Source organism: Littorina saxatilis, linkage group LG5, assembly GCF_037325665.1.
Source record: "Littorina saxatilis isolate snail1 linkage group LG5, US_GU_Lsax_2.0, whole genome shotgun sequence".
Lineage (NCBI taxonomy): Eukaryota > Metazoa > Mollusca > Gastropoda > Littorinimorpha > Littorinidae > Littorina > Littorina saxatilis.
The window spans coordinates 54,007,306-54,034,206 of NC_090249.1; the positions used below are offsets into that span (position 1 = coordinate 54,007,306).

At 42.9% G+C, this 26,901-nt stretch overlaps 2 protein-coding genes across 11 annotated transcripts in view; both read right to left on the reverse strand.

Moving 5' to 3' along the window:
- LOC138967435 (uncharacterized) overlaps positions 1–3,322 on the reverse strand; it is an 18,554-nt gene extending 15,232 nt beyond the window's left edge. The window contains exons 1-3 of the mRNA XM_070339980.1: positions 2,703–3,322; positions 1,538–1,671; positions 904–984 (exon numbers count right to left, since the gene is read on the reverse strand). Coding sequence (XP_070196081.1) covers positions 904–984; positions 1,538–1,671; positions 2,703–2,881 — 394 coding nt within the window. The 5' untranslated portion in view covers positions 2,882–3,322. The remainder of the gene's footprint in view (positions 1–903; positions 985–1,537; positions 1,672–2,702) is intronic.
- A 1,556-nt stretch (positions 3,323–4,878) lies between these two features.
- The window catches only part of LOC138967437 (uncharacterized), a 74,015-nt gene continuing 51,992 nt past the window's right edge, over positions 4,879–26,901 (reverse strand). For 4 of the 10 annotated variants that reach the window (XM_070339987.1, XM_070339982.1, XM_070339985.1 and 1 more), the window contains exons 2-3: positions 9,090–9,517; positions 4,879–6,777 (exon numbers count right to left, since the gene is read on the reverse strand). In XM_070339987.1, the coding sequence (XP_070196088.1) occupies positions 6,019–6,777; positions 9,090–9,467 (1,137 nt within the window). In that variant the 5' untranslated portion in view covers positions 9,468–9,517 and the 3' untranslated portion in view covers positions 4,879–6,018. Of the gene's footprint in view, positions 6,778–9,089; positions 9,518–13,500; positions 13,704–14,847; positions 14,991–26,901 lie in introns of those variants that run through there. The other 6 variants (XM_070339989.1, XM_070339992.1, XM_070339990.1 and 3 more) reach the window with 4 other exon arrangements.

The following is a 26,901-nucleotide window of genomic DNA, read 5'->3' on the forward strand; positions in this document are numbered from 1 at the left end:
TCACTGCCTTTGCCACGGGCGGTGGAGTGACGATGCTACGAGTATACGGTCTTGCTGCGTTGCGTTGCGTTCAGTTTTATTCTGTGAGTTCGACAGCTACTTGACTAAATGTTGTATTTTCGCCTTACGCGACTTGTTTTTTTTTTTACATTCGACAAATGTATTATTCTACTTGGGAGCATTACCAACATGCTACAGTCTGACTCAGTGCTGCGTGTGCAGAGTAACGATAGACTGACGGAATCCGGAAATAACTCTGCTCTATGTCATTTCCAACATGAATTCAACAAACAAGATGACCATGCTCTGAAATAGTTGTAACAGGTGTGTATGCGTTAAGAAGGAGTGAATGTATATCATGATACTCTTGCTTTTAGTGATAAGGCAAACCTATATTTTTCACAACACATACAAACCTGTCAAATGTATAATTCCAAACACCGTCTTCTTGTTTGTTAAATTCATGTTGTAGGTGACACCTATGTCGAAATAATAAGTTATTTTAGCATTCCTTCGATTCACACCCGGCACGGTTGGCCTAGTGGTAAGGCGTCCGCCCCGTGATCGGGAGGTCGTGGGTTCGAACCCCGGCCGGGTCATACCTAAGACTTTGAAATTGGCAATCTAGTGGCTGCTCCGCCTGGCGTCTGGCATTATGGGGTTAGTGCTAGGACTGGTTGGTCCGGTGTCAGAATAATGTGACTGGGTGAGACATGAAGCCTGTGCTGCGACTTCTGTCTTGTGTGTGGCGCACGTTATATGTCAAAGCAGCACTGCCCTGATATGGCCCTTCGTGGTCGGCTGGGCGTCAAGCAAACAAACAAACAAACACACTTCGATTCACAGGAAGTCGTCGCCAGAATTTTAATCTATTTGATGTGTCAGGATGTGTGATAATCTCACCTCCATGACAGTTACAGTCCCAGACACACTTGTGGTGAGATGCGGACCATTTCCAGCCTGTCCCACACTCACACGTCCCGTCTGGAAACAATTCGTTATAAATAATACGGAGTGTGGGTTGGATGAAGGAATTTAGGAAAAGAGAGAGAGAGAGAGAGAGAGAGAGAGAGAGAGAGAGAGAGAGAGAGACGTGTGCATGCGTGTACGCGCGAGTGTGTGTGTGTGAGTGTGTATGTGTGTGTGTGTGTGTGTGTCTGTTTTTGTGTCTGTCTGTCTTTCTGTGTTCTTGTATGTGTGTCTATCTCTGTCCGTCTGCCTGTCTGTCGGTCGGTCTGTCCGTATGTCTGCGTCTGCGTGTGTGTGTGATTGTGTGTGTGTGTGTGTGTGTGTGTGTGTGTGCGTGTGCGTGCGTGCGTGCATGCGTGCGTGTGTGTGTGTGTACGTGCGTGCGTGTGAATGTGTGTGTGTTTGTGTGTATGTGTCTGTTTTTGTGTCTGTCTGTCTGTCTGTCTGTCTGTCTGTCTGCATCTGTGTTCTTGTATGTGTGTCTATCTCTGTGTTTATTTCTTGCGTTTTTTTGACTTTCTGCATGACAACTTTTTCTTATGGACTAACCCAACAAGTCAAACCCTACCTGCTTTGCAGACTCCATGACCTTCACAATGACAGTCGGTGTCGCAGTTCGTTCCGGTGAATCCCTCGTAACACTGGCAACGGTTGCTATGGTAACTACCGGCCCAGTTACACTGTTGTGAGCTAAAGCACAGCCTGAAAGGACATACATTGCTTGATCTTCGCTCCCAGATTAAACTGATTGTCTGATCAACTTGGTAATTAGTTCAACCATTCTTTGATCATATAATGCATTCAGTTCAAAAGTCCATCTTGAAACTCACAATTTAGATTACATGGTTTTAATTAGAGCATACGCGGAACCACGAAACACAGTTTGGTTGTAGCAAGAAACCTTGAAGAAAATATTACGCACGTGCACATGCACATGAGTGATTTGATTTTTTTTGTTTTAAACCACAAATTAATATTTACACGGAACTAGGAATAGGAAAGTACGTGTATGAAGAAAACTAATTTGCTCACCGGTGTAACACGAAATTTTTACTCCACGAAAAATTTACTCCGGAGTAAATATTTCGTACGAAATTCTTACTCCGAGTACACTTTTCGTTCGAGAAAAGAACTCCCCAAGGCACGAAAAAATTACTCCCTCCACGAATTTTTTACTCCCCATTTTTTTTGTACTTCCAGTAAAAATCTCGTACGCACAAATGGGATGCGGGCGAAGGGATAATGCCAATAAGTGATCTCGCGCACACGAATGTTGCGCTACCCTCCTTCCACCCCTTCCACCACCAAGACTAACAGGGGACAAGGGAGTACAAATTTCGTACACCTGGCATGGGAAGTTAAATTGCTCGTGTTGGGGTGAAGTAATTTATTCGTTATTTATTCGTCAGGGGAGTAACATTTTTGTACGAAATGTTTACTCGGAACTCACCTGTCTTGGGGAGTAATTTTCTCGTGCAATGGGGGAGTGCTTTTTTCGTAAAGGGAGTAACTTTTTCGTACAAAATGTTTACTCCGGAGTAAAAATCTCGCGGGAGTACTTTTCTCGTGTTACACCGGCTCACTAACTTACTTACTTATAATTATATTCATGCACTCACTCCGTCAATACTTATGCATATCCTGTCTGTCTAGCCATTCATCCGTCCCTTTGTCTATTGATTTATTTATCATTCTGACAGTAATGAAACTCATGTAATAAAAAATATACTCACGTGAAAAAAGATAAAAGGAGCACAATATTAAAACTGAAATACTCCATATTGAAAACACGGCGTTGTCTACAAGTCAAAATCCCCATTGCCTCAATGCTTATCTTTGAGATTCCTTCATACTCTTTTACTGTTGACGGAATATTTTTCCACAATCCTTGGAATAAAAACATCTGGGTCATGGAATGAAGCCTCAGGCCGGGAGAACAATGTCATAATATTCATCACCACCCACACTATGCTGTTGACCCCATTTTGGCGACACTGACAAGTCATCTTCGTTCATGGGCTTAGACTCCCACGCGGTTCACTCATGTTTTTAGCACGAGTGGATTTTTACGTGTATGACCGTTTTTACCCCGCCATTCAGGCAGCATACGCCGATTTCGGGGGAGGCATGCTGGGTATTTTCGTGTTTCTATAACCCACCGAACTCTGACATGGATTACAGGATCTTTTCCGTGCGAACTTGGTCTTGTGCTTGCGTGTACAAAAGGAAGGGGGTTAAGTCATCAGCAGGTCTGCACATACGTTGACCTGGGAGATCGGAAAAATCTCCACTCTTCACTGACCTACCAGGCGGCAGCGACCGGGATTCGAACTCACTTGGCGACACTGACAAGTCTTCTGTCTGTCTGCCTGTCTGTCTGTCTGTCTGTCTGTCTGTCAAAGAGAGAGACAGACAGACAGACTTACAGAGACAAAAACAGAGAGAGAACAAAAACAATAACATTAACAATAACAACAACAAGTCTTTATTTAACGATGGAGATAGAATAAGCAGTAATCCAGGCTGCTTTTTACATCTGGCTCTCACCCTAAAAAGAAACTAATCTACAGTAGCTAAATGACAAACAGACAAAGAAAACAAGAAAGAGAGAGAACGAGACAGACAGACAGACAGATGGACACAGAGAGACAGAGACTAAGAGAGAAACACAGACCGACCACTGAAAAGGCACAGGCGAGATCACACCCCAAGGGAGCTAAGTCACTAACAGAAAACATACTTCACATACTTCTCTCCCATTCTTGTCTCCCCTTGTTGTCTTATTTCCTAAATTGGTTTCAAGTTGTTCTCTAAAACAAGATCCGGTGCACATTTTTACGTTGTCAGTAAAATCACGCGCTACTCCCGCGTGACGTTGGATATAATATTGACCACACAGACACACACACCCACCCCCACCCAAACTAACACACACACACACACACACACACACACACACACACCGTCACACACACACACACAGACCATATTTCTCCAGATCTCTTGGTCTTTGAATTTAAAACTAAAACCACAAAGTGTGCTGCTCTAAACCCTTTACTTCTTATACTTCCTCTGAATAAACTACTATACCCAGCCTATGTACAGCAATTTGAAGGCCACAAGTAGTGTGCACTTTTAATATGTACTCGTCGACCAGCTATCCGTTCGAAGCACTGAATATGTGACCCAAAATAGCTGTATTAAATCATGTTATCAGTACATCATGATTTGATCTTTGTTTCTTTACTTTGTCCTTGTTTCCCAATCTGAAGACACACAGTGCTGTATTTTAGTGAAACTATAATCTGCCCATGTTAGAACCATTGGCTGTACAGCGGATGCGAATTCCGGTGTAAAATACTGGAAACCTTGAATAGTGTAATATAATTATACTAATGTTGTCTCTTTTGTTCAAGGAAAGTTCAAATACTCGTACACACACGCACGCATGTACGCACGCACGCAAGAAGGTAGGTACGTACACAAGCACACTCAAGCAATCACGCGCACCCGCACATATAACACCGTCACACACACACACACACACACACACACACACACACACACACATTACACGATTCAAAACTGATGCATGAAATAAAGCAAGAAAACAACAGAACGAAGGAGGTGAGAAAAGAAGACAGGAGCAGATGAATTAAGAGAAGAAAAGGAAGGGGCAGAGGAAAAGAAAGATTCACAGTAAACAGAAGCGAACAGAGTGGGTCAAAAAGGAACAGAAAAAAAGGTTTAGATAGAACAGAAGGGAACAAAACAGACCAGCCAAGACCAGACCAGACCAGACCAGACCAGACGGGACAAGACAACAACGATGTGTAATGTTTTTAATTGTTGGAAACAAAACAGACCAGCCAAGACCAGACCAGACCAGACCAGACGGGACAAGACAACAACGATGTGTAATGTTTTTAATTGTTGGAATTGAACATCCACCCCGCACAAACATCAGCACAAGAATTAGAGCACTCCAAACTCAGACACTTCAGAGATGTCCTTTAAAACATTTATAACAGATGTAGTTTATGTCTGTGATCGCCTGACACTGCATGGCAATTTTCCTTGTTTTTATAAGGACAGTAAACTTTTGAGTCTTTTCTTTATTTGGTGTTTAACGTCGTTTTCAACCACGAAGGTTATATCGCGACGGGGGAAGGGGGGAGATGGCATAGAGCCACTTGTCAATTGTTTCTTGTTCACAAAAGCACTAATCAAACATTTTCTCCAGGGGCTTGCAACGTAGTACAATATATTACCTTACTGGGAGAATGCAAGTTTCCAGTACAAAGGACTTAACATTTCTTACATACTGCTTGACTAAAATCTTTACAAACATTGACCATATTCTATACAAGAAACACTTAACAAGGGTAAAAAGGAGAAACAGAATCCGTTAGTCGCCTCTTACGACATGCTGGGGAGCATCGGGTAAATTCTTTCTCGTCCCAACCAATATGGGACTCCCCCTAACCCGCGGGGGGTAAAACTTTTGAGTCTTGAGTCTAGAGTGATCGATGTACAGATGTGTTTTCCTTTGCTATGTAAATTGTTAGAAAAAAGCCACTGGTATGAACCTTGTGTATGACACAGCAAGCCATGTAGTATTCTCTATATTTATATTCTTTTCACTTCCAACATTATCGATTCAACGCGTTATTTGTTACAACTGCAACTTTTCCGCGACGGAGTAACTTTGAGTGCTGCCAGAAGTGATGATGTTATGTTACATATCCGCTTCTCTCAGAGTCGATGGCAAGTATCATTCATAGAACGTCATGAACGCAATGGAAATTCACGTCACATTTCAGTCGATTCCAGCGTCATTGGCAAAGCGCGTCATAGATGCGTAATTTTCTTTGACCTTGAAGATGGCGAGCAACATCACGTCTATCTATCTATCTATAGAAGCGTGTCATTTTAATCTTTACACGAAATTTGAACCAAATATAATCACATAATTATGTGTCACCGCCACAGAAGATAGAAATATGATGTCTCGCGTGCGTCATTTCCAACGACGATGGCAATATTACGTCACAAATGCGTCATTTCTGTGATAGAGTTGGTGTGGGCTAGGGTGAGTGAGGCGTCACTGTAACCCTCGTGGATGCCGGAATCAAACGATTCTGGATCCGCGAAGTCTTTTTTCACTCTCTCCTCCGCTCCCACCCTCTGCTTCTGTTTGTCAGATATTGCCTGATGACGCAGAGATTCGTGAAGGTTCTGCTGATGTTGATGATGACGCAGAGGTTCGTGGTGACGCTGATGTTCGTGATGGTGCTGCGTGTCATTATGACGCAGAGATTCGAGAAGATTTTGCTGCGTGTCGTGATGACGCAGAGGTTGGTGAAGGTTTTGCTGTGTGTCATGATGACGCAGAGATTCGTGGTGACGCTGATGATCGTGCACGTCAAGAAGATGTTTGTGCTGTGGATGTCCCTGACCCGTCACAGGCAAAGTCCTGAGAGAACCGTGACGGCGGGCGGCGTATCTGTTGAACGTCCCGCTAAAGTCCTCCTCATCGCACACAGACAGGCGATTGTGGTCGCCTGCGTGCAGCGACAGCGAGGAGATGCCAGGGTACTTTGGGGGCAGGTCTCCGCTCTCTCGCCACCAGCCCAATGACGCGTCAGATGACGTAAAGCTGGCCAGGCTGCTGGAGTCGACGTCACCGGATGACGCCATGGAGGTGCGAGACCAGCAGTAACGACGTCGCCACTTGAGCTCCTCGATCTCCTCGTTCAGCGTCAGCAGCTGCTTCATCAGCGACAGGTCCTGCTCCATCAGCGATGTCTGCAACACAAAAAGAAATGCCGGTGTATCAACATGCCTCTCTTTATTTGACATTTCTAACAAGGGTTTTAGTACTTTTTTATATTTAGTCACGTTTTGACTAAATATTTTAACATCGAGGGGGAATCGAAACGAGGGTCGTGGTGTATGTGCGTGTGTGCGTGTGTGCGTGTGTGTGTGTGTCTGTGTGTGTGTGTAGAGCGATTCAGACTAAACTACTGGACCGATCTTTATGAAATTTGACATGAGAGTTCCTGGGTATGAAATCCCCGAACGTTTTTTTCATTTTTTTGATAAATGTCTTTGATGACGTCATATCCGGCTTTTCGTGAAAGTTGAGGCGGCACTGTCACGCCCTCATTTTTCAACCAAATTGGTTGAAATTTTGGTCAAGTAATCTTCGACGAAGCCCGGACTTCGGTATTGCATTTCAGCTTGGTGGCTTAAAAATTAATTAATGACTTTGGTCATTAAAAATCTGAAAATTGTAAAAAAAAAATAAAAATGTATAAAACGATCCAAATTTACGTTTATCTTATTCTCCATCATTTGCTGATTCCAAAAACATATAAATATGTTATATTCGGATTAAAAACAAGCTCTGAAAATTAAATATATAAAAATTATTATCAAAATTAAATTGTCCAAATCAATTTAAAAACACTTTCATCTTATTCCTTGTCGGTTCCTGATTCCAAAAACATATAGATATGATATGTTTGGATTAAAAACACGCTCAGAAAGTTAAAACAAAGAGAGGTACAGAAAAGCGTGCTATCCTTCTTAGCGCAACTACTACCCCGCTCTTCTTGTCAATTTCACTGCCTTTGCCATGAGCGGTGGACTGACGATGCTACGAGTATACGGTCTTGCTGAGAAATGGCATTGCGTTCAGTTTCATTCTGTGAGTTCGACAGCTACTTGACTAAATATTGTATTTTCGCCTTACGCGACTTGTTGTTACCTTTGACAGCACATGAAAAAGTAATTCCGATGTGTATGTAAATATGTAACCACACTTAGTATAAACTTAGCTTGTTGTGTGGTCCCAATTGTTTGTGTTGTACAAAAATGCCACCCCATGTTTTCGGAATAAAATCTAGTTTGAAACCAACATCTCTCTCTCTCTCTGTGTCTCTCTCTCTCTCTCTCTCTCTCTCTCTCTCTCCCAACCCCTCTCCCACTCCTTCCACCCTCTCTCTTTCCGTCTGCCCCGCCTCTCCCTCTCTCTCTTACACCCTCTCTCTCTTTATCCAACCTCTCTCTCCCCCCCTCTCTACCCCCCCTCACTCTCTCTCTTTCTCTCTACCTCCCCCACCCACCCTCTCTCTCTATCTGTCTGTCCCACACACACACACACACACACACACACACACACACACACACACACACATAGTTCAATCACATTCAGACAAGAAATACACGGTGTTTTTTTTTATATAGATCAGTGGGTAAACCGTCCTTGTCCCCATCCTGAACTCAGGTCAAAAATGAGTTACTTCCCTTCGGGTCTCATTCTCTGACAGGATGCCTTTGTTTTCCTTGTCTGGAGAGGAAATCGATTTTTTACATATTTAGATCTTTTCGTAATGTGTTATGGATATAAGCAGATTCGCGATCGTCGATAATGATTTTTCATGGTGTTGTGCATTTTTTAAATAACAAAAGGAATTGATATGTAAGACAGTTTCAAGCGAGCTATCTTTCGCGGATGTATTTACTGTGCAAACAATACAATACAATACAATACAATACAATAACTTTATTAATCTCTAAAAGAGAAATTACATTGCTGAGCGTTTGTGTCCGTAATAATAACAACTCTAAAGTGTCACGTGATAATCAACTTTGGCTTCGGCGCGCGCCGGAACAGACGATTTTGTCTGTAACCAGTTGAGAGTGATGCAACCATATAATTATCACGGTCTCCTTCCGACAGCAGTCTCAAAATGTCGACTTGTTTTGACCTTAGAACGATGTCTTTCTCATAACTATGAAGAACAGAACGGAGATCACTGTCGAAGTCGGCCAATCTGCAATCATTTTCGTCTCGCGAACACTGATCTCAAATTTAGATCAGTGCTCGCGAAAAACGTATGGGAGATAACTCTGTATTCTTGTTTTGATAGATTCGCGCAATAATTTAGCATGCTGTCAGGGAGAAACTGGCGATAGCCGTGGACCGATGATTATCAGAATGTCCTTGTCCCATGCTGCAAGATCATGTACGCTCCTCAACCGACAAACCCCCTCCCCCTCCCACCACCACCACCACCACCACCACCACCGACTCATTATATGAACCAACTCACCATTTCTTGGTGCAGCGTGGCCATAGCCACATCGATGGAGCTCTTCTTGCGCGAGTTGTCGTTCTTGTCACTGGTGTCTCGCTCACCATCGTCACCCCTCTCAAGAGCGGTTGTCTCCCCTGCGTGACCGGAAACACGTGACTGGGAAGGCTCCCAGCGTTCCCGGAGCGCCCTAGCGGACTGTAGCCTAGCCTGGTAGAAGGCTCGGCATGCGTTGTTTAGGTCGATGGGATCTGATCGGTACACGGGCCCGGGGCAAGCTGCTTTCCGCAGGGCAGCCACCAGGCGGGCGTTGGACAGGTCAATCGGGTCTGTGGGGTCCGGTCCGGGACAAGCTGCCCTCCGCAGGGCAGCCACCAGCCGGGCTTCGTTGCTCATGCCACGTGACTCAGTGTAGGGGTTAGGGTAATACTTGTGTCACTGGCTTTCTGCAAAAAGACAAAATCAATTAATCAATCAATTAATCAATGTATGAATGAATGCATCGATAGATAGATAGATAGATAGATAGATAGATAGATAGATAGATAGATACACAGATACATACATAGATACATACATAGATACAATATAAATAGATACATAGATAAATAAATTGCTAAGTAAATCAGTACATAATGAATAAACAAAAGAATGTGACATGGACCAATGCAAGTTCATTGCCTTGTTTCCTATAAAATGGGTATACAAAACAATCTGGACTTGTCTATGTAGTAGCTTTCTCCCTATTAAACCAACCAGAGTCACGAAAGCAAAAGCGACACACGCACGCAAACAGAGGGAGAGAGGTAGAGAACTTTTGAACTTTGAACTTTATTTATTTATCGAGGGTAACAGAATAAGCAAAGTATACATGCTTTTTTTCATCCGGCCCTCGCCCATTGAGGGTAACTCGATTAATAACAAGAAAAAAATAGAAGTTAAGTTAATTACAATTCAATTTATACAATTAACATGTCAACAAATTAAAAAGACATTTCAAAGTGCATTATGAATATCAAGCAATGATGTAATATTATCACATAATCATTTATTTGCTTGTTTCCAAGAGAAACAGCATGTACAGTTCCATGAAGGAAGTTTCACTGAATTGCATTTTAATTAAATCAGGAATGGAGTTCAACAATAAGGCGCCAGAATAAGAAAGACTTGATTTGTAAAGGTCAATTCTAGGGGTTCGGGTAATTAATTTGTTTAGTTTTCTTGAATTATTCAGTTTGAAATTTGAGGCAATGAATGTAGGTGCATTCCCTGACATGATTCTATGCATCATTGCACCTTTGTTACAGGTAAATCTTAATTTGATAGGAAGAATCTTTAATTTTTTATAATCAGGCGTAGAGAGAGATATATTTTTAAAAATAATTAATTTAACAGCTCGTCTATGTAAAGAGCATAAGTGTTTCAAAGTGTTTGCACTTGCAGAGTCCCACACTGTGGACGCATAATCAATAGTTGATTGAATATATGCCTGAAAAAACAGTTTCCGTGTGCGGAGGTCTAGAAAGTGTTTAATTTTTGATAACTGATATATGTTTTTAGAAGTATTTGTACAAAGTGTATCTAAATGTTTTGACCAAGACAGAATATTATCAATGGTTATGCCCAAGACTTTATGGTTATCAACTTCAATAAAAGAGAGAGAGAGAGAGAGAGAGAGAGAGAGAGAGAGAGAGAGAGAGAGAGAGAGAGAGAGAGAGAGAGAGAGAGAGAGAGAGAGAGAGAGAGAGAGATCAAATCAAATCAAATCAAATTTTATTTTTTGAAGGTTGTGGCATAAGCAATACAACGAGCTTTTTTTCAACCAGGCCTCGCCCTGAGAGGGGACTAATCTAATCACATATTTACACGGATATTCACGTAGAAAAAAAGGTAGAGAAAAACAACATATGAATATTTACACATTACAATATATTATACACAAAATATTAAGCGTCGTATATGTAACGTAGTGAAAACAATGCTGAATACACATGCATGAGTAAATGTGTTATTAAAGTTTTGAGTGTTTTTGTGTGGATATAATGAACACTGATGCTTTGGACAAATGAAAATAAAACTAAACGAAGTCTTCCATCACTGTGATTTTTCGTAATTTAACATTAAATACAGTGAAAGGTGTTTTTTGAAAGTATTGAGACTCATTGGGACTCTCACAAATTCCGGGAGAGAATTCAACAGGACACTACCAGAATAGGCTAAACTTGACTTAAAGAGATCTAGCTAACCTTGGAATAGGGACGTTAAACTTTCGGTTTGGTTTGACTTAAAAGTTTGCAACGAAAGTACGTGGTGCACGGCCGGAAAGTATTTTGTGAAGGAGCACGCCTTCATTTAATTTAAATCGTTCTCTTAATGGAAGAATCTTAAGTTCCTTATGATCATCAAATACAAGACTGGATTGTTTCAGTAAAATTAGTTTCAGCGCTCGCCTATGTAAACTATACAATGGTTTTAAAATATTAGCACTGGCGGAGTCCCAGATGGTCGAACAATAATCCGTGATGGTTTGTATATGCGTTAAAGTATAATAACCTTGAGTGCTGATCTAGAAAGTGTTTAATTCTGTTTAACTGATATATTTTTCTCGACATTGTTTTACACAACGACCGAACATGATGGGCCCAAGACAAATTATTATTAAGAGAGAGAGAGAGAGAGAGAGAGAGAGAGAGAGAGAGAGAGAGACAGAGACAGACAGACAGAGACAGAGAGAGACAGAGGGAGAGAGAGAAAGAGGGAGAGAGAGAGAGGGAGAGAGGGAGACAAAGAGAGACACAGACAGAGACAGAGAGACAGAGAGAGAGGGAGAGAGAGAGAGAGAGAGAGAGAGACAGACAGAGACACAGACAGACAGACAGAGAGACAGACAGCCAGACAGACAGACAGAGAAAGAGGAGGAGAAAGGGGGAAAGAGAGAGACACACATATACAGGGCACCATGACCGTGCTGATTGTTGAAGGTCACAATACTTCGGCACGTACACTAGAGAGGCTTCGTTCAACAGCTCCCACCATCGCTACATTTCAACGACTGCGAGCACAGCAAAAACGGAAAAGCAGGCAAGGGGGAGGGGGGTATTTTGGCTGACTGACACAGTGTGTCTCAATAAAACACGCAGTACTGATTCGTCTTGCCACTCAAACCGGTTTGGGCTTTACTGTGCACAAAGACATTAATTACAGTTGTCCTTTTTGTGTCGGTTTGCTTTTCGACTTCCTCTTTCTCTCTCTTTATTCATTTCATGTTTTCCTGTCGACACACCTGCTGTCAATCCTAAGTATGAGTTGCAGACGCGCGGTTCATCATTGTTCTGTCATTTCCTGCTGCATAAATTATAGATGCTGATGACAGGTGCTTTGAAGATTCTGCCATTTTTTTGTCGGTCCACAACCGAGTGAGGCCGCGTGCGTTGGCATGTTACTTTGCGGACGTGTGCAGATAAAAAGTACACACACACATACACATACACATACACACACACACACACACGCACACACACGCATACACATACACATACACACACACACACACACGCACACACACGCACACACACACATAAGCCTACTAAATCTGTGCATGAAAATAACTCAAGTTGATGCACCAACGCTACCAAATAATTCACACCTTAAATAACGTGATGCACCACCGCTACAATCTGATTCATACCTAAAAATAACTTGATGCACCAACGCTACCATTTGATTCACACCTTAAATCACTTGATGCACCAACGATACCATGAGATTCACACCTAAAATAACTTGATGCACCAACGCTACCATGAGATTCACACCTAGTAAAATAACTTGATGCACCAACGCTACCATTATCATTCACACCTGAAATAACTTGATGCACCAACCCTACCATTATCATTCACACCTAAAATAACTTGATGCACCAACGCTACCATGAGATTCACACCTAAAATAACTTGATGCACCAACGCTACCATGAGATTCACACCTAAAATAACTTGATGCACCAACGCTACCATGAGATTCACACCTAAAATAACTCGATGCACCAACCCTACCATTTGATTCACACCTAAAATAACTTGATGCACCAACGCTACCATTTGATTCACACCTAAAATAACTTGATGCACCAACGCTACCATTTGATTCACACCTGAAATAACTTGATGCACCAACGCAATAGTGACACGTGTCTATCAATCCTCGCAAGTGTCAACAGAAGCGATCACTTACATGCGTCAGTTATGGTACACATACATACTCTGGTCGCAAATGTCAACAGAAGCGATCACTTACATGCGTCAGTTATGGTACACATACATACTCTGGTCGCAAATGTCAACAGAAGCGATCACTTACATGCGTCATTTATGGTACACATAGTTACATACTCTGGTCGCAAGTGTCAACAGAAACGATCACTTACATGCGTCAGTTATGGTACACATACACACTCTGGTCGCAAATGTCAACAGAAGCGTACACAGTAACAAACTGTGACATGCATCTGGGCAGTCTCGTTTCACAAGGTAAACAAGTGCAAACTTCACTCAAAACTCGAGCGAGGAGTGTGTCGTTTCTCAAGGTAAATCAGCAAAACTTACGCGAGAACTGCCTCGTTTCTCAAGGTAAACAAGTGCACACTTCACTCAAAACTGGAGCTAGGACTGTCTCGTTTCACAAGGTAAATCATTGTACACTTACCTCAAACGAAGTGGATTCACAGCGCGCGGCGCGTTGTGCAGCGTTGCGATTTACAACGCGCGGCGCTACGACTGAGGAGCGCTGCGATTCACGACGCGCGATGTATTCTGCTGTTACATTTTCTTCACAATCGCAAAGTTTACAACAGCTATGTACATCTATCTGATCTATTTGAGAAATAAAACTCAATAAAACGAAAAACAGAGCTCCATTGTCTCTTTCTCTCTCACTCTTTCAACTGAGTTCACCATATATCGCTGCGCCGATGTAACTTCCGGCCTTGAATACTTGGCAGTCATATCACTACATATCATTGCAATGGCTTCTACTATATAGAAAGCAGCTGAGTTTTTCAGAAATGGGGGGTCCTTAACGTCCTCACAGGAAATTTTCCTTTTAGGGACATGAGTTGGTGATACGCTGTGAGTTTTTAAGCTGGGATGACGTTTTTAAACAAGTATCCGAGTACAGTGCCGCAGAACCGCTGTTAATCGGTGTAACACCAGTTAACACTTCAGCAGCCATTTTGGAATTCGCGCATGCGCAGATCGTTTTTTTCGTGGGTTTTTTCCCCGGTTGATTAGAACGCGTATATTCAGTCTGCAGAAAGTGCAATTTTGTAGTCTTGCAGCCCTGAAGTTGCTTTTGAGTGTCCAAAGAAAGAGTGTAAAGGTTCTAAGGATTACATCGGGCACACAAATACGCGATTTTTCTTGTTTTTCTGGTTGATTTGAACGCATGCGCAGATCGTTTTTTTCGAGTGTTTGTTTTTTCTCCTCTTTCGGGTTCCTTCTTCGTTCCATGTGAGCGCTGGAACTGTTAACTGGTGTATAGATTCACTTGAGATAATATAATAGAGGTAGGTGCAATCAATTGTTGTTAAAAATGTTGCTGATAATCATACATGTACAAAAATAAAGCGCGTCAACAATCTGCGCTGGTGAGAGCAATAGATGCGCTCTGGGAATCGCTGCGCTGCACAGCGCGCCGCGCTCTGTGAATCGCTTGCCGACCTCAAAACTCGATCGACGACTGTCTCGTTTGACGAGGTAAACAAGTGCACACTTACCCCAAAACTCGAGCGAATGTTTCGTAAATCACAGAGTTGGGGCATAAAACAGTCGTCGGTACGTCGCCCTAAAGCGTGGCTCTGGGTGGTCTCACGCAAACACTGAGATGAGATGTTTTCCCAGATCTGTGACGGTTATGGTCTTTGTAATACACACTGCTTTGCACGCAACACGCATGCGACAAGAGATGAATGTTGCTCTGCAGCTAGTGTTGTCGCGCGACTTGCATGACACCCCGCTCGCTGGCCTTCAGGTTAAACAGGCAATTAACACGCCGTATAAACGGTTGCACCGACTGAAAGCCGCGGGATCGGTTGCATCGACTAAAAGCCGCGGGATCAGGACAAGCGAGGTGAGTTTCTCCACAAAATTACAAATCTCTTCTCTTAATTAGTAGATTATCACATAACTTTTGTTTACACTTTGAACTTAGGTGTTGTTTTATCACATCATCGATTTTTTTCATTGATTGCATTTACGTGGGAATGTTGAACTGTGATTATTTACACTTGTTCAAGCGCATTTTTGTAAATTTTGACTTTCAACCTTCACCACTAAAAATCAAGCTTTCGGACAAAGCTACAGACAATTAAAATGTAATCAATGATTATTTATTGACCATTGGGTTAAATTTTATTAGCTAATGTTACATAGTTACTTCATATTTTACGGATATGCAAGGACACTAAACAGTTTGACGGTTGCACACCACGGAAAATCCTTGTACAGACCGGTTGTGCGCCACGGTAGTCATCGGTTGTGCGCCGTGGAAGTAATTGAAAGTTGAAAAGGTTTACTTTAAGGCTGAAAACTCGCTTCTGAACATTGTACAACAAACATCATGCCATGTAATGGTGTACAGTGGCCAGCAAAAGTATCGCACCAAATGGGAAGAACGGAAATGACTAAAATTGCTTTGAACGAATCGGGAAATTACCTCACATTTTAACGGTCCTAATTAGATATGTAAGAACTCTTCATTTGCTAACAGATTTGGTATCACAAGAAAGAGGGGACTTTCGTCTTTACTATGTTAAAAATTCATGATTGTAGTATACTTGATTGTATTAAAAAGACCGTTTGAAAAGTGTCTAAATTGTCAGACCTTTCCTCTCTTGCTATGTGGTGCAATACTTTTGCCGGCCACTGACCCGGATAGTGTACAGTCCCAATAGTTTCATGGAGACACGCACTTTTTTTTAGGATGGTACTCGCACTCTGATATTTCTAATTTTCTATGGCAGATGGAGTCCGGCCTTTGAAATCACCTGTCCACTGCATAAACCATGGATGCGAATCAGCCCTGCTTCATGTGCTGGTATTGTTCTGAAAAATGTGAAGAATTCATCACCGCTATCGATCATGCTTTACACCCCACTGAAAATGTGAAGCTTCGCATTCTTCGGCTTGACGATAAAGCCGGGGTATTCAGATATTGTTCAAAAGACTTCGAAGTAATTCCAAAGACAGTAGCAGAGGGATACCACATTGTTGGCCATAAGAATGAAACTATCACAATAGAATGCAAAGCCGACGAATGCAAAACTGGCGAATGCAAAGCGGACGAGAACAAAACGGACGAACCAGCATCAAATTCGGACAGTGATGAATCAACTGGGGTTTCTCGTCATGGGTATGCATGTGCTGACTCAGCAGTCGGGCACAAGCAAAACTCTTGCCGCATTTGCTGCAGACAAGAAGTCTTGGTTTTGTCTTACAATTGTGGCGTGTGAGGTTCCGTTTGCTTTGGAAATACTTGTTGCATTTTTTGCATCTGTGTGGCTTTATGCCTTGATGACCAATATAGTGGCTGTGAAATTCAGTAATGTTCATGAAAGCTTTATCACATACCCCGCACGTGTATCTTGATCCCGTTTGAAAGCCGTGTTCTTGTCTCCTGTGTTCTGTTAGACCAGAAGCATATTTGTAACTTTTGCCACACTCTTGACACAGATGACGCTTGCCTAAACGCCCAGACGGCTTTGATGGTGTTGATGTCCTTGTGGGTGGACCTATGGTCTGAGCTTGCCCTTGTGAAAGAACAGCGTCCACAGCTTCCACCATCTCTTCGCTAACATCAAGATAGCTATCCGTCGTGATACCAGAGATCTCCATTCTGCAACCTCTCTGCCGGGATCGGTGGTACCCCCCGCGGGTTAGGGGGAGTCCCATATTGGTTGGGACTAGAAAGAATTTACCCGATGCTACCCAGCATGTCGTAAGAGGCGACTAACGGTTCTGTTTCTTCTCTTCTTTTGTCTTATTTCTGCCTTACCAGTCCTTTCACCTATATTTCCTTCCAAGAAAACTCTCCCTACTATTCCCTGCAGTTTTCCAATTCTTTTCTTGTTGTCTTATTTCTACCTGACTGGATCCATCACCTTTATTTCACTTACCAAAAGTCTTCTTTTCCACATCCTTATTTCTCTGCACCCCGCATGTCGTATGAGGCGACTAACGGATTCTGTTTCTCCTTTTACCCTTGTTAAGTGGTTCTTGTATAGAATATAGTCAATGTTTGTAAAGATTTTAGTCAAGCAGTATGTAAGAAATGTTTAGTCCTTTGTACTGGAAACTTGCATTCTCCCAGTAAGGTCATATATTGTACTACGTTGCAAGCCCCTGGAGCAATTTTTTGATTAGTGCTTTTGTGAACAAGAACACACCGGTGACACTGTGACGGTTCCCCTACGCTTTGTGTTCGGTGCCCTGACCCTTTGTGTTCGGTTCCCACTCGGTTCCCACACGCCAAAATTCGCGGACAAAACATCCATTTATGGTAGTATTACGCAATGTTGCTCTCTGAGAATGGTCTTGTTAGATCTGTGAGTGTTTACACTACATGCCTAGGTGCTGTTGGATTGAAGGTTTTTGATATTTTAGCCGTTATTAGGTAGAATGCCTTCCACTTTACTGCAAAACTGCATAATTCGTAGCATCGGCAAGAAATATCCTACCAAAAAATGCCTGCTTGGAACTGTCGTTGGTCCAGCAAAAAGTTCAACATGTCTGTAGCAGACAGCCCAAGTTTCAAGATTGTAGGGCCATCCAAACAGCCGTAATAATAAAAACAACAAAAGTAGTCAGTGAAATTGGCTGTGTTCGGTCCCCACACACTTTTGTGACGTAGGCGTGACGGTTCCCATAATTCATTGTGTCGGTCCCCACTTTCTGTGTCGGACCCCACTTTCGACCTAATTTCTCTGTGACGGACCCCACAACCAGCCTATTTTGTGTCGGTCCCCACACCTTCTTGGATTTATGACTTGCCGGTTACTTGTATCATTGTATTCATTGAATCTAATTGTCTCGGAGTTATTTTTCAGCAAAAACCGGCAAGGCAGCACCTTTTGTGATACCAAGTAAGTCAGATGACATCAGTATGTGTGTGTGTGTGTGTGTGTGTGTGTGTGTGTGTGTGTGTATGTGTGAGAGAGAGAGAGAGAGAGAGAGAGTGAGAGAGAGAGAGAGAGAGAGAGATTGACACCTTTCCAGATCACTCCGGTTATGCGACACTACCGCGAGCGTCACTACCGCGTGTCACACTACGGCGAGTACGACACTACCGCGTGTAACACTACCGCGTGTCACACTACCGCGAGTACGACACTACCGCGAGTATAACACTGCCGCGTGTCACACTACCGCGCGTACCACAACCGCGAGTACCATAACCGTAGAGAGAACGCATGCAAACTTACTTCTTGTGAGTTTGTGTTCTAACGGCTTTGATTGGAAGCAACCCATTCTATATGTAGTCTGATAGTGTGTTCTGATCGTTTTGAGTTCTTGGTTAGCATGACAAACATTGAATTAGTGTTCAGAGAACAGACCAGGCCTTTTTGTTTTATATTTCAAGGAAACATTTCAACCTTTGCCTTCAGCCATGGAAGTCATAAAATGACACGCGGTAATGTTATACTCGCGGTAGTGTGACACGCGGTAGTGTTATACTCGCGGTAGTGTCGTACTCGCGGTAGTGTCGTACTCGCGGTAAGTTCTGTTTCCGTACCCGCGACAGCGGCAGCGACAAAAGAAAACGCGCGCAAACGCGTGACGTGTTTCCGTACTTGCGTTTTAAACATGCGGTAAAATCTGTAAACTCCCGCGTTGCCGCGCGACAACGCGAAAAAATCGCTCCAGGACCCTTTCAAAAAAATCGCGTCGCTTGCCGCTTGTCGCGCCGCTAACGCGTCGCGCGTGTGGAAACACTCCTGGTCATTATGGGGGCGAGGACGCCCCCATTCTATACGGATAGTTTCGAGGTTGACCATGGGCAGCGCCATTTTGTTGTGAAATACGTCATCAGTTTGTGTACACAGGAAGTTGTGACATCCGTCACCCTATGGGAGGGGTGACGTCAAAATTGTTCATCTGTAGAAAGTTGTGAAATCCGTCACCCTATGGGAGGGGTGACGTCAAAATTGGTCATCACAGAGTTTGTGTAACACAGGAAGTTGTGAAATACGTCACCCTATGGGAGGGGTGACGTCAAAATTGTTCAACAAAAACATGATATGTCGCTTTGTGCAGGGTCAACTGCAACAAACTCAAACCGAGCCATTCATACCTAGCTGTATTTGAGTGACTTATATACCCGACATTTTTATTTCTTATTTTTAGCACAGGTGTAGGAAAAATCATGAACCAAAATGTTATTTATTTTCTAATTTAACATTTTTTTTACAAATATGACCATGGTCTTTTAAACATACAGTGACATTAAACATTGTTATGTTAAAAAAAAGAAAAAAGAAAAAAAGCTTTTGTGCACAAATCAGAAAATACATTGTACATTTTACCTACAGGCCAAACCGTGAGTGTCTGTGGCAAAGCCCGACCCAGGAAATTGCACTGATCTAAATTGTCAAGAACAGGCGCTTGCATTTGGATGTGTCCAATGATAGTAGGTTTGGTTGTGATCAATCAGAATAATGTAGGAATAAAAATGTATGACAGTTTAGTATGATGACATGTAATTCACATATGCTGAAATATGATATTATACATCATGTAATATTATTATGGCTGTTGCCATGACCATGAAACCCAACAAAGGTTTAATGTAATGTAATTCAAAATACCAAAACCGAGCACCTATTAATCTCGTCTTTGCGCGTGAAGATTGAGGCCGTCTGCCAGTAGCGGTTAGGTCATACAGTGGAACCCCTCTCTAGCGACCTTTAAAATGTTGACAAAAATCGGTCCTTGTGGAGGGGGGTCCTTACAGAGGGAGGGGGGCGGAGTCAGGGGGCCACAAAGAAAGTCAGATTTAAAAAAAAAAGAAAACAGAGAAGTTTGAGTTGCTGACGACCGTTCCCTCTGAAAGCAAACTGCTTCGATTTCATGTTTGTCCTTGGTGTCCACCAGTTCTGGTGCATGTACTACCCTGGCCAAGTTTCCTCTCAAGACATCAAAGAGACCGCCCCAGTATACTCTACAGCCTCTGGGCGAACCACCTCTCATAGCTAAAACTGGGTCAATGACCCCTGGGAAGAAGGTCAGTGTCTATAAAATTTTACTCCTAGGCCTGCGGCCAGGGGGGGGGGAGTATACCGGTACCATTTGAGAATCAGACCAAATGAGAATTGAACCATTTGAGAACATCCTTTTTTTTCAATCACTACATCGAAGGCCTGCGGCCCGGGGTTCACATGGGTTGGTTTGTTTGTTTGTTTCAAACCCACACCCATATACACACATTTCCCATTTAAACCATTTGTCGGCCCCCTGTCGATATTTATCGACTAAGTTCCTTGTTTTCTATGTGCTTGATTTTCGTCGCACCGCTGGAAAAACGCTATCGCGGGTACGGAAACACAACTTTAGTGTGAGACGCGGTAGTGGTACTCGCGGTAGTGACGCTCGCGGTAGTGACCAGCACCCGATCACTCCACATAAACGCTGGTTCTGGTTGCATTGTGCCGCTGACATACAGCTAATAGGATTTTTACACCCCCGGTATAGGGGTGTGTATAGGTTTCACTCGATGTGTTTGTGTTCGCAAGTAGATCTCAAGAATGAAAGGACCGATCGTCACCAAACTTGGTGAACAGGTTCTATACATTCCTGAGACGGTCCTTACAAAAATTGGGACCAGTCAAACACACGGTTAGGGAGTTATTGGTGGATTAAAATTATACAAGGCCTGGTATAGACGGACACCCCCGTTGGTCAAAGGGAAATAACCATTCTCACTGCCACCAACTGAGAAGGTTATTTCCCTTTGACGGGGGTGTAGTTCCTATCGGAGGAATTTCTTGTTTTAATCCTTTTGTGGTATTGCTGATGATGCTGAACATGTATTTTACTAGTTTACCAATATGTATCTTTGACCCTGATAGCCTACGAAAACGGAGCAATCATGGCCCAACATTGGCCCAATGCTGAATTTATTGGCGCGGTGTTGAGCCTTAGTCGGGCCGTTGTCGTAGGCTGTCAGGATTTATGTAGCCTTGTTCCATTGTATTCTGACTGTCATAAAGTAATTAATTTTAAGAGAAAGCAGTCATGAACACAAGGAGCTGGGAAAAGTTGCCTCTTACAACAAGCGTGGATAAAGACACATACTTGACACAGGCAAGTACTCTTTTTTTTTTTTTCAATCACCACTAGAAGTCCCTGGGCAGCATTTTGCTCTGAAAACTGAATCTCACATACGACAGGTGGATCTTTTATTTTAAAAATGTGCCAAATTGCATATCTCCAAGGCCTTAAGACTAAGAGTAGATATTGGGAAGGCCAGTTCAAGAAGGTGTGGGTGGATCAACACATAATTTGCTGGTATACTGGGAACCGTCCCAGAGATAAATAATGTTATATATTATTTGTGGCATAAACTAATAAAGTTAGTCTCTCTCTCTCTCTCTCTCTCTCTCTCTCTCTCTCTCTCTCTCTCTCTCTCTCTCTCTCTCTCTCTCTCTCTCACACACACATACACACACATACTGATGTCATCTGACTTACTTGGTATCACAAAAGGTGCTGCCTTGCCGGTTTTTGCTGAAAAATAACTCCGAGACAATTAGATTCAATGAATACAATGATACAAGTAACCGGCAAGTCATAAATCCAAGAAGGTGTGGGGACCGACACAAAATAGGCTGGTTGTGGGGTCCGTCACAGAGAAATTAGGTCGAAAGTGGGGTCCGACACAGAAAGTGGGGACCGACACAATGAATTATGGGAACCGTCACGCCTACGTCACAAAAGTGTGTGGGGACCGAACACAGCCAATTTCACTGACTACTTTTGTTGTTTTTATTATTACGGCTGTTTGGATGGCCCTACAATCTTGAAACTTGGGCTGTCTGCTACAGACATGTTGAACTTTTTGCTGGACCAACGACAGTTCCAAGCAGGCATTTTTTGGTAGGATATTTCTTGCCGATGCTACGAATTATGCAGTTTTGCAGTAAAGTGGAAGGCATTCTACATAATAACGGCTAAAATATCAAAAACCTTCAATCCAACAGCACCTAGGCATGTAGTGTAAACACTCACAGATCTAACAAGACCATTCTCAGAGAGCAACATTGCGTAATACTACCATAAATGGATGTTTTGTCCGCGAATTTTGGCGTGTGGGAACCGAGTGGGAACCGAACACAAAGGGTCAGGGCACCGGACACAAAGCGTAGGGGAACCGTCACAGTGTCACCGGTGTGAAGAAACACTTAACAAGTGGCTCTATCCCATCTCCCCCCCCCCCCTTCCCCTATCCCATCTCCCCCCTTTCCCTCGTCGCGATATAACCTTCGTGGTTGAAAACGACGTTAAACACCAAATAAAGAAGAAAAGGGATCGGTGGGGGGTGGTAGCCCGCTATCGTGGGGGTTGGGGGTTGCAGAGAAGCAAAATTTGGAGTTATCGGATCGTACAAAAACGCACAGAACATCGGCAATAAAGGTGGTGGGGGACTATAACAACATAACAAAACAAGAGCTGAGACATTCACCAAATATAACTTGATATTACTGGCAAATTTAGAAGGACAATGTCCCATGGTGCACAACCGCTGGCAATCAAATATTGTCGCGACGTGCAACCATGCTCTTCCGTGGTGTGCAACCGTCAAACGTTTGGTGTCTTTACATATCCGTAAAATATGAAGTAACCATGTAACATTAGCTAATAAAATTTAACCCAATGGTCAATAAATAATCATTGATTACATCTTAATTGTCTGTAGGTTTGTCCGAAAGCTTGATTTTTGGTGGTGAAGGTTGAAAGTCAAAATTTACAAAAATGCGCTTTAACAAGTGTAAATAATCACAGTTCAACATTCACACGTAAATGCAATCAATGAAAAAAATCGATGATGTGATGCTACAATACCTAAGTTCAAAGTGTAAACAAAAGTTATATGATAATCTACTAATTAAGAGAAGAGATTTGTAATTTTGTGGAGAAACTCACCTCGCTTGTCCTGATCCCGCGGCTTTCAGTCGGTGCAACCGTTTATACGGCGTGATTAAGGCAGAAGGGGTCTAATTCGACCAAAAGCGGGTGCATCCACTGTGAGTGCTTTTCCTGCAGGCGTTTTTTCCTGTGTTCATCGAATGTACCCGGATGTATTTCCTTTAGGAAAACAGATTACACTCAGTCTCGTATCCTGCACGAGACTACCGTAAACTGCCGTAAACTACCGTAGACTACCGTAAACTGCCGAGTTTCAGTTTCATTTTGATAAGCCACTGAAATACTGTTACGCCAATCTGAGTAATGTCGTAATTAGGGTTCATTAGTTGTGACGATAGTGACGTCAGCTATCTGTTTTGCACTTTGGGGGTGTATGTTTGAGACGGAACGTTTCTAGATCAACAAACTTTGGAAACAAACGATATTGTTTAGGGTGTAGCAAAGCGTCACGTGACCTCCCACGAGACTCGAGAAAAACTACAGGAAATGCACCAGAGTGCATTCCCTGTAAAGAGGAAACATGCCTGCAGGTAATGCACCTAAAGGGAATGCACCCACTTTTGACTAACTCAATCAGGTGTAACAAAATAGTGTTCGCATTCGATATACCCAAGATTGAAATGTTGTCACGTTTCCCGGTCAGATTTAAGAGGTTCGCTTATTTGAGGGAGAAAAGCATGTCAGTTGCTTGCAAGTGAAGTAAATTGGTGATGAAATTTCACCCCAAAATGTGATTCCTTCGGAAACGTGTACTGAGTTTCATTAGTACTTTGGAAGGGAGCGGGGATATTTCGGTGTGGAGTCATTTATACGAGATCAACAACGTGAAAAACTGAGCCCCGTTACACAGGCCGTTCTGTCTCGCGTGAGAAACATCGTCTGCATTTGAGACACCCCCCCCCCCCCCCCCCCCCTGCACGCGAGGACACAAATGAAAAGTGTCGGCTGGTGAGAAAAGGAATAAACAAACTACCCCGAATAGGCCGGAAGGGCGAAACAGAGAAAGAGAGAAAGAGAGAGAGAGAGAATCCTTTACAGTGGGTTTTTTTTGTTGTTGTCGCTGTCAAAAAGGCGTTGAGGCAGACCGGATCGGTTCAGTTCGTGAAACCAGAGCTGTAAAGGCAGTGACGATTGTCGCAATAAAATTATCCGCATAACCTTTAACAGTACGTAACAACCCCCCCCCTCCCCCCCCCCCCCACCTCCAGCACTCGGCGAAACAAATGGAATTGTCGGCTGGTGAGCAAAGGAATAAACAATAAACACAGAGAGAAAGAGAGAGAGAGGCAGAGAGAGAGAGAGAGAGAGAGAGAGAGAGAGAGAGAGAGAGAGAGAGAGAGAGAGAGAGAGAGAGAGAGAGAGAGAGAAAGAAAGAGAGAGAGAAAGAGATCCTTGCGAGGTTGTGTTTGTCGCTGTCAAAAAGGTGTTGAGGCAGAACGGATCGGTTCAGTTCGTGAAACCAGAGCTGTAAAGGCATATATATCACAATAAAAGTATCCGCATTTCCTTTAACAGTACGCACCCCCCCCCCCCCAACACACACACACCACCACTTCTCCACTCAGTGTGATCACCGCAGGACTTTGAGACGTTCGCAAGAACCCAGTGATGCCCCCGAATAATGTAACAATTGTAACATTATTCGTTTTTGTTACATTATTCGTTGTATCAACCCAGTCCTCCACGGAAGAAGAAGAAGAAGAAGAAGAAGAAGAAGAAGTGTAACAGTTGTACAGGGGAAGTGTCTGTCTCTTCCCGAATGGAGACAGTCTCCTAACACCAATAAATCTTCACATTGAAGGTTCCCTCTCCAACTTGAAGTTAGACACTCAGGTGTGGACAGCCGTCAGGTTTTATGCTGGTCGCGATTACATTGTTGATGGCCAGGTGTAAAGTGGCGACTGAATATTGTGGTCGGAGTGACCGAGATATTTTGGCCTGGGCAAACTACAGTGCTGTTGCGGGCGTTATTTGTGTCTGCTACGCTCTACAAAAATTGAGTAATATGTGCTCTCCGGTTACCCCTTGGTTTGGACTATTGCATCAGACAGACGAGAGGTGAAAATGTTAGATGCCAGTTGGAAAAAATGTGTACAGGGTCCATTCTTCTTGGCAATGTTGAACTTTGGCGTTGTGAATTCATAGCTCACAATCCTGTGGTATTTTTGACTTGTTTTTGATAAAAGTCACTTATATCGAAGCAAAGAATAATTCCTGTGAAATAAATTGACGAATTGATCGCCACAAATAAATCATAGATAATTAATTTGGTCGTTTGATCGAGGAAAATAGTTGCCTTGTTGTTTCCCTTTGCATACGGCGCATCACTCATCTAAAAATATCTGGATTGCGCGTACCTTCTTATTGGCTATCAAAACATTGACGCCACCGGATCCGCCATCTTGGGACACCGTTCGATACAGCGAAAGAAGACTGCTGTCAACTCTCGAAACTACGATTATTTCCCTTTGACCTATATTTGTCAGTGTGGTACGGTGCAGTAAGATGGCGGCACTCTGGTTACGCTGTTTCATTGGCTGTCCGCTATCCATTATTTTCAGATCAGTGCGTCGCATACGTAAGATACACATAGTTGTCTCCCTTCTTTGTTGTGCTGACGTTTTCCTTCTACACACCATGTTAAAGCCCCAGTATGTTTCAAATGGTTTACAAAACGATTTAAATCTTCCAATGAAAAAAGCCGTTCTAACCTTATGGAACACACTTGCAATAGAATTTAGTATCATTAAATGACACAGTTCGTTTGAATGGCTATCTAGCTCGCGTAAACCACACACATGTTTTCGTTGTTTATCTAACCCGTGAGCTGTGAGATCCACCCGTGTGATCCACTTTCCTTTTTTTCACAATTTAGTCGTCAGTTTGTGATTTCAATGCGACTCGCTGTATGCAATAGCACGTTATTGTGTACCTCTGAATCTAAAACGCAACAAACGGCTGCGAACTGAGCGGTGGCGGTTAACCGTTCAAAGAAATCTGACGACATGCTGAACATTCGTCTGCTACGAGAACCACGTTTTGCGGGACACACTTTCGGGCTATTTTTTTTCAAAACTTTCAAAACTTCGAGTTGTACTGATCTTGTCGCACAGGCTTCATGTCTCACCCAGTCACATTATTCTGATACCGGACCAACCAGTCCTAGCACTAACCCCATAATGCCAGACGCCAGGCGGAGCAGCTACTAGATTGCCAATTTTAAAGTCTTAGGTATGACCCGGCCGGGGTTCGAACCCACGACCTCCCGATCACGGGGCGGACGCCTTACCACTAGGCCAACCGTACCGGTTCTTGTCTTGATGAAAAAAGAATTCTTTTATGATTAAATAATGTTTGTGTAACTATCTGTCAATTTATTAGGCCAAAAAAAAAATAGGTCTGTTTACGGTAACCCGACCGACCCTATTTTTTTCGCGCGACCCTAGACTTTTTTTTGGCATTTGGTGAAAAAAAGAAAAAAAAAAAAAAAAATCTTGTTTTTTTTTGCAAAATAACGTAAAAATATGGTTTATTGGAGGAAAAAAAAAAAAAAAAAGAAGAAAAAAACCGACCTACCGACCCTATTTTTTTGGCCTATGTTACCGTAAACAGACCTATTTTTTTTTTTGGCC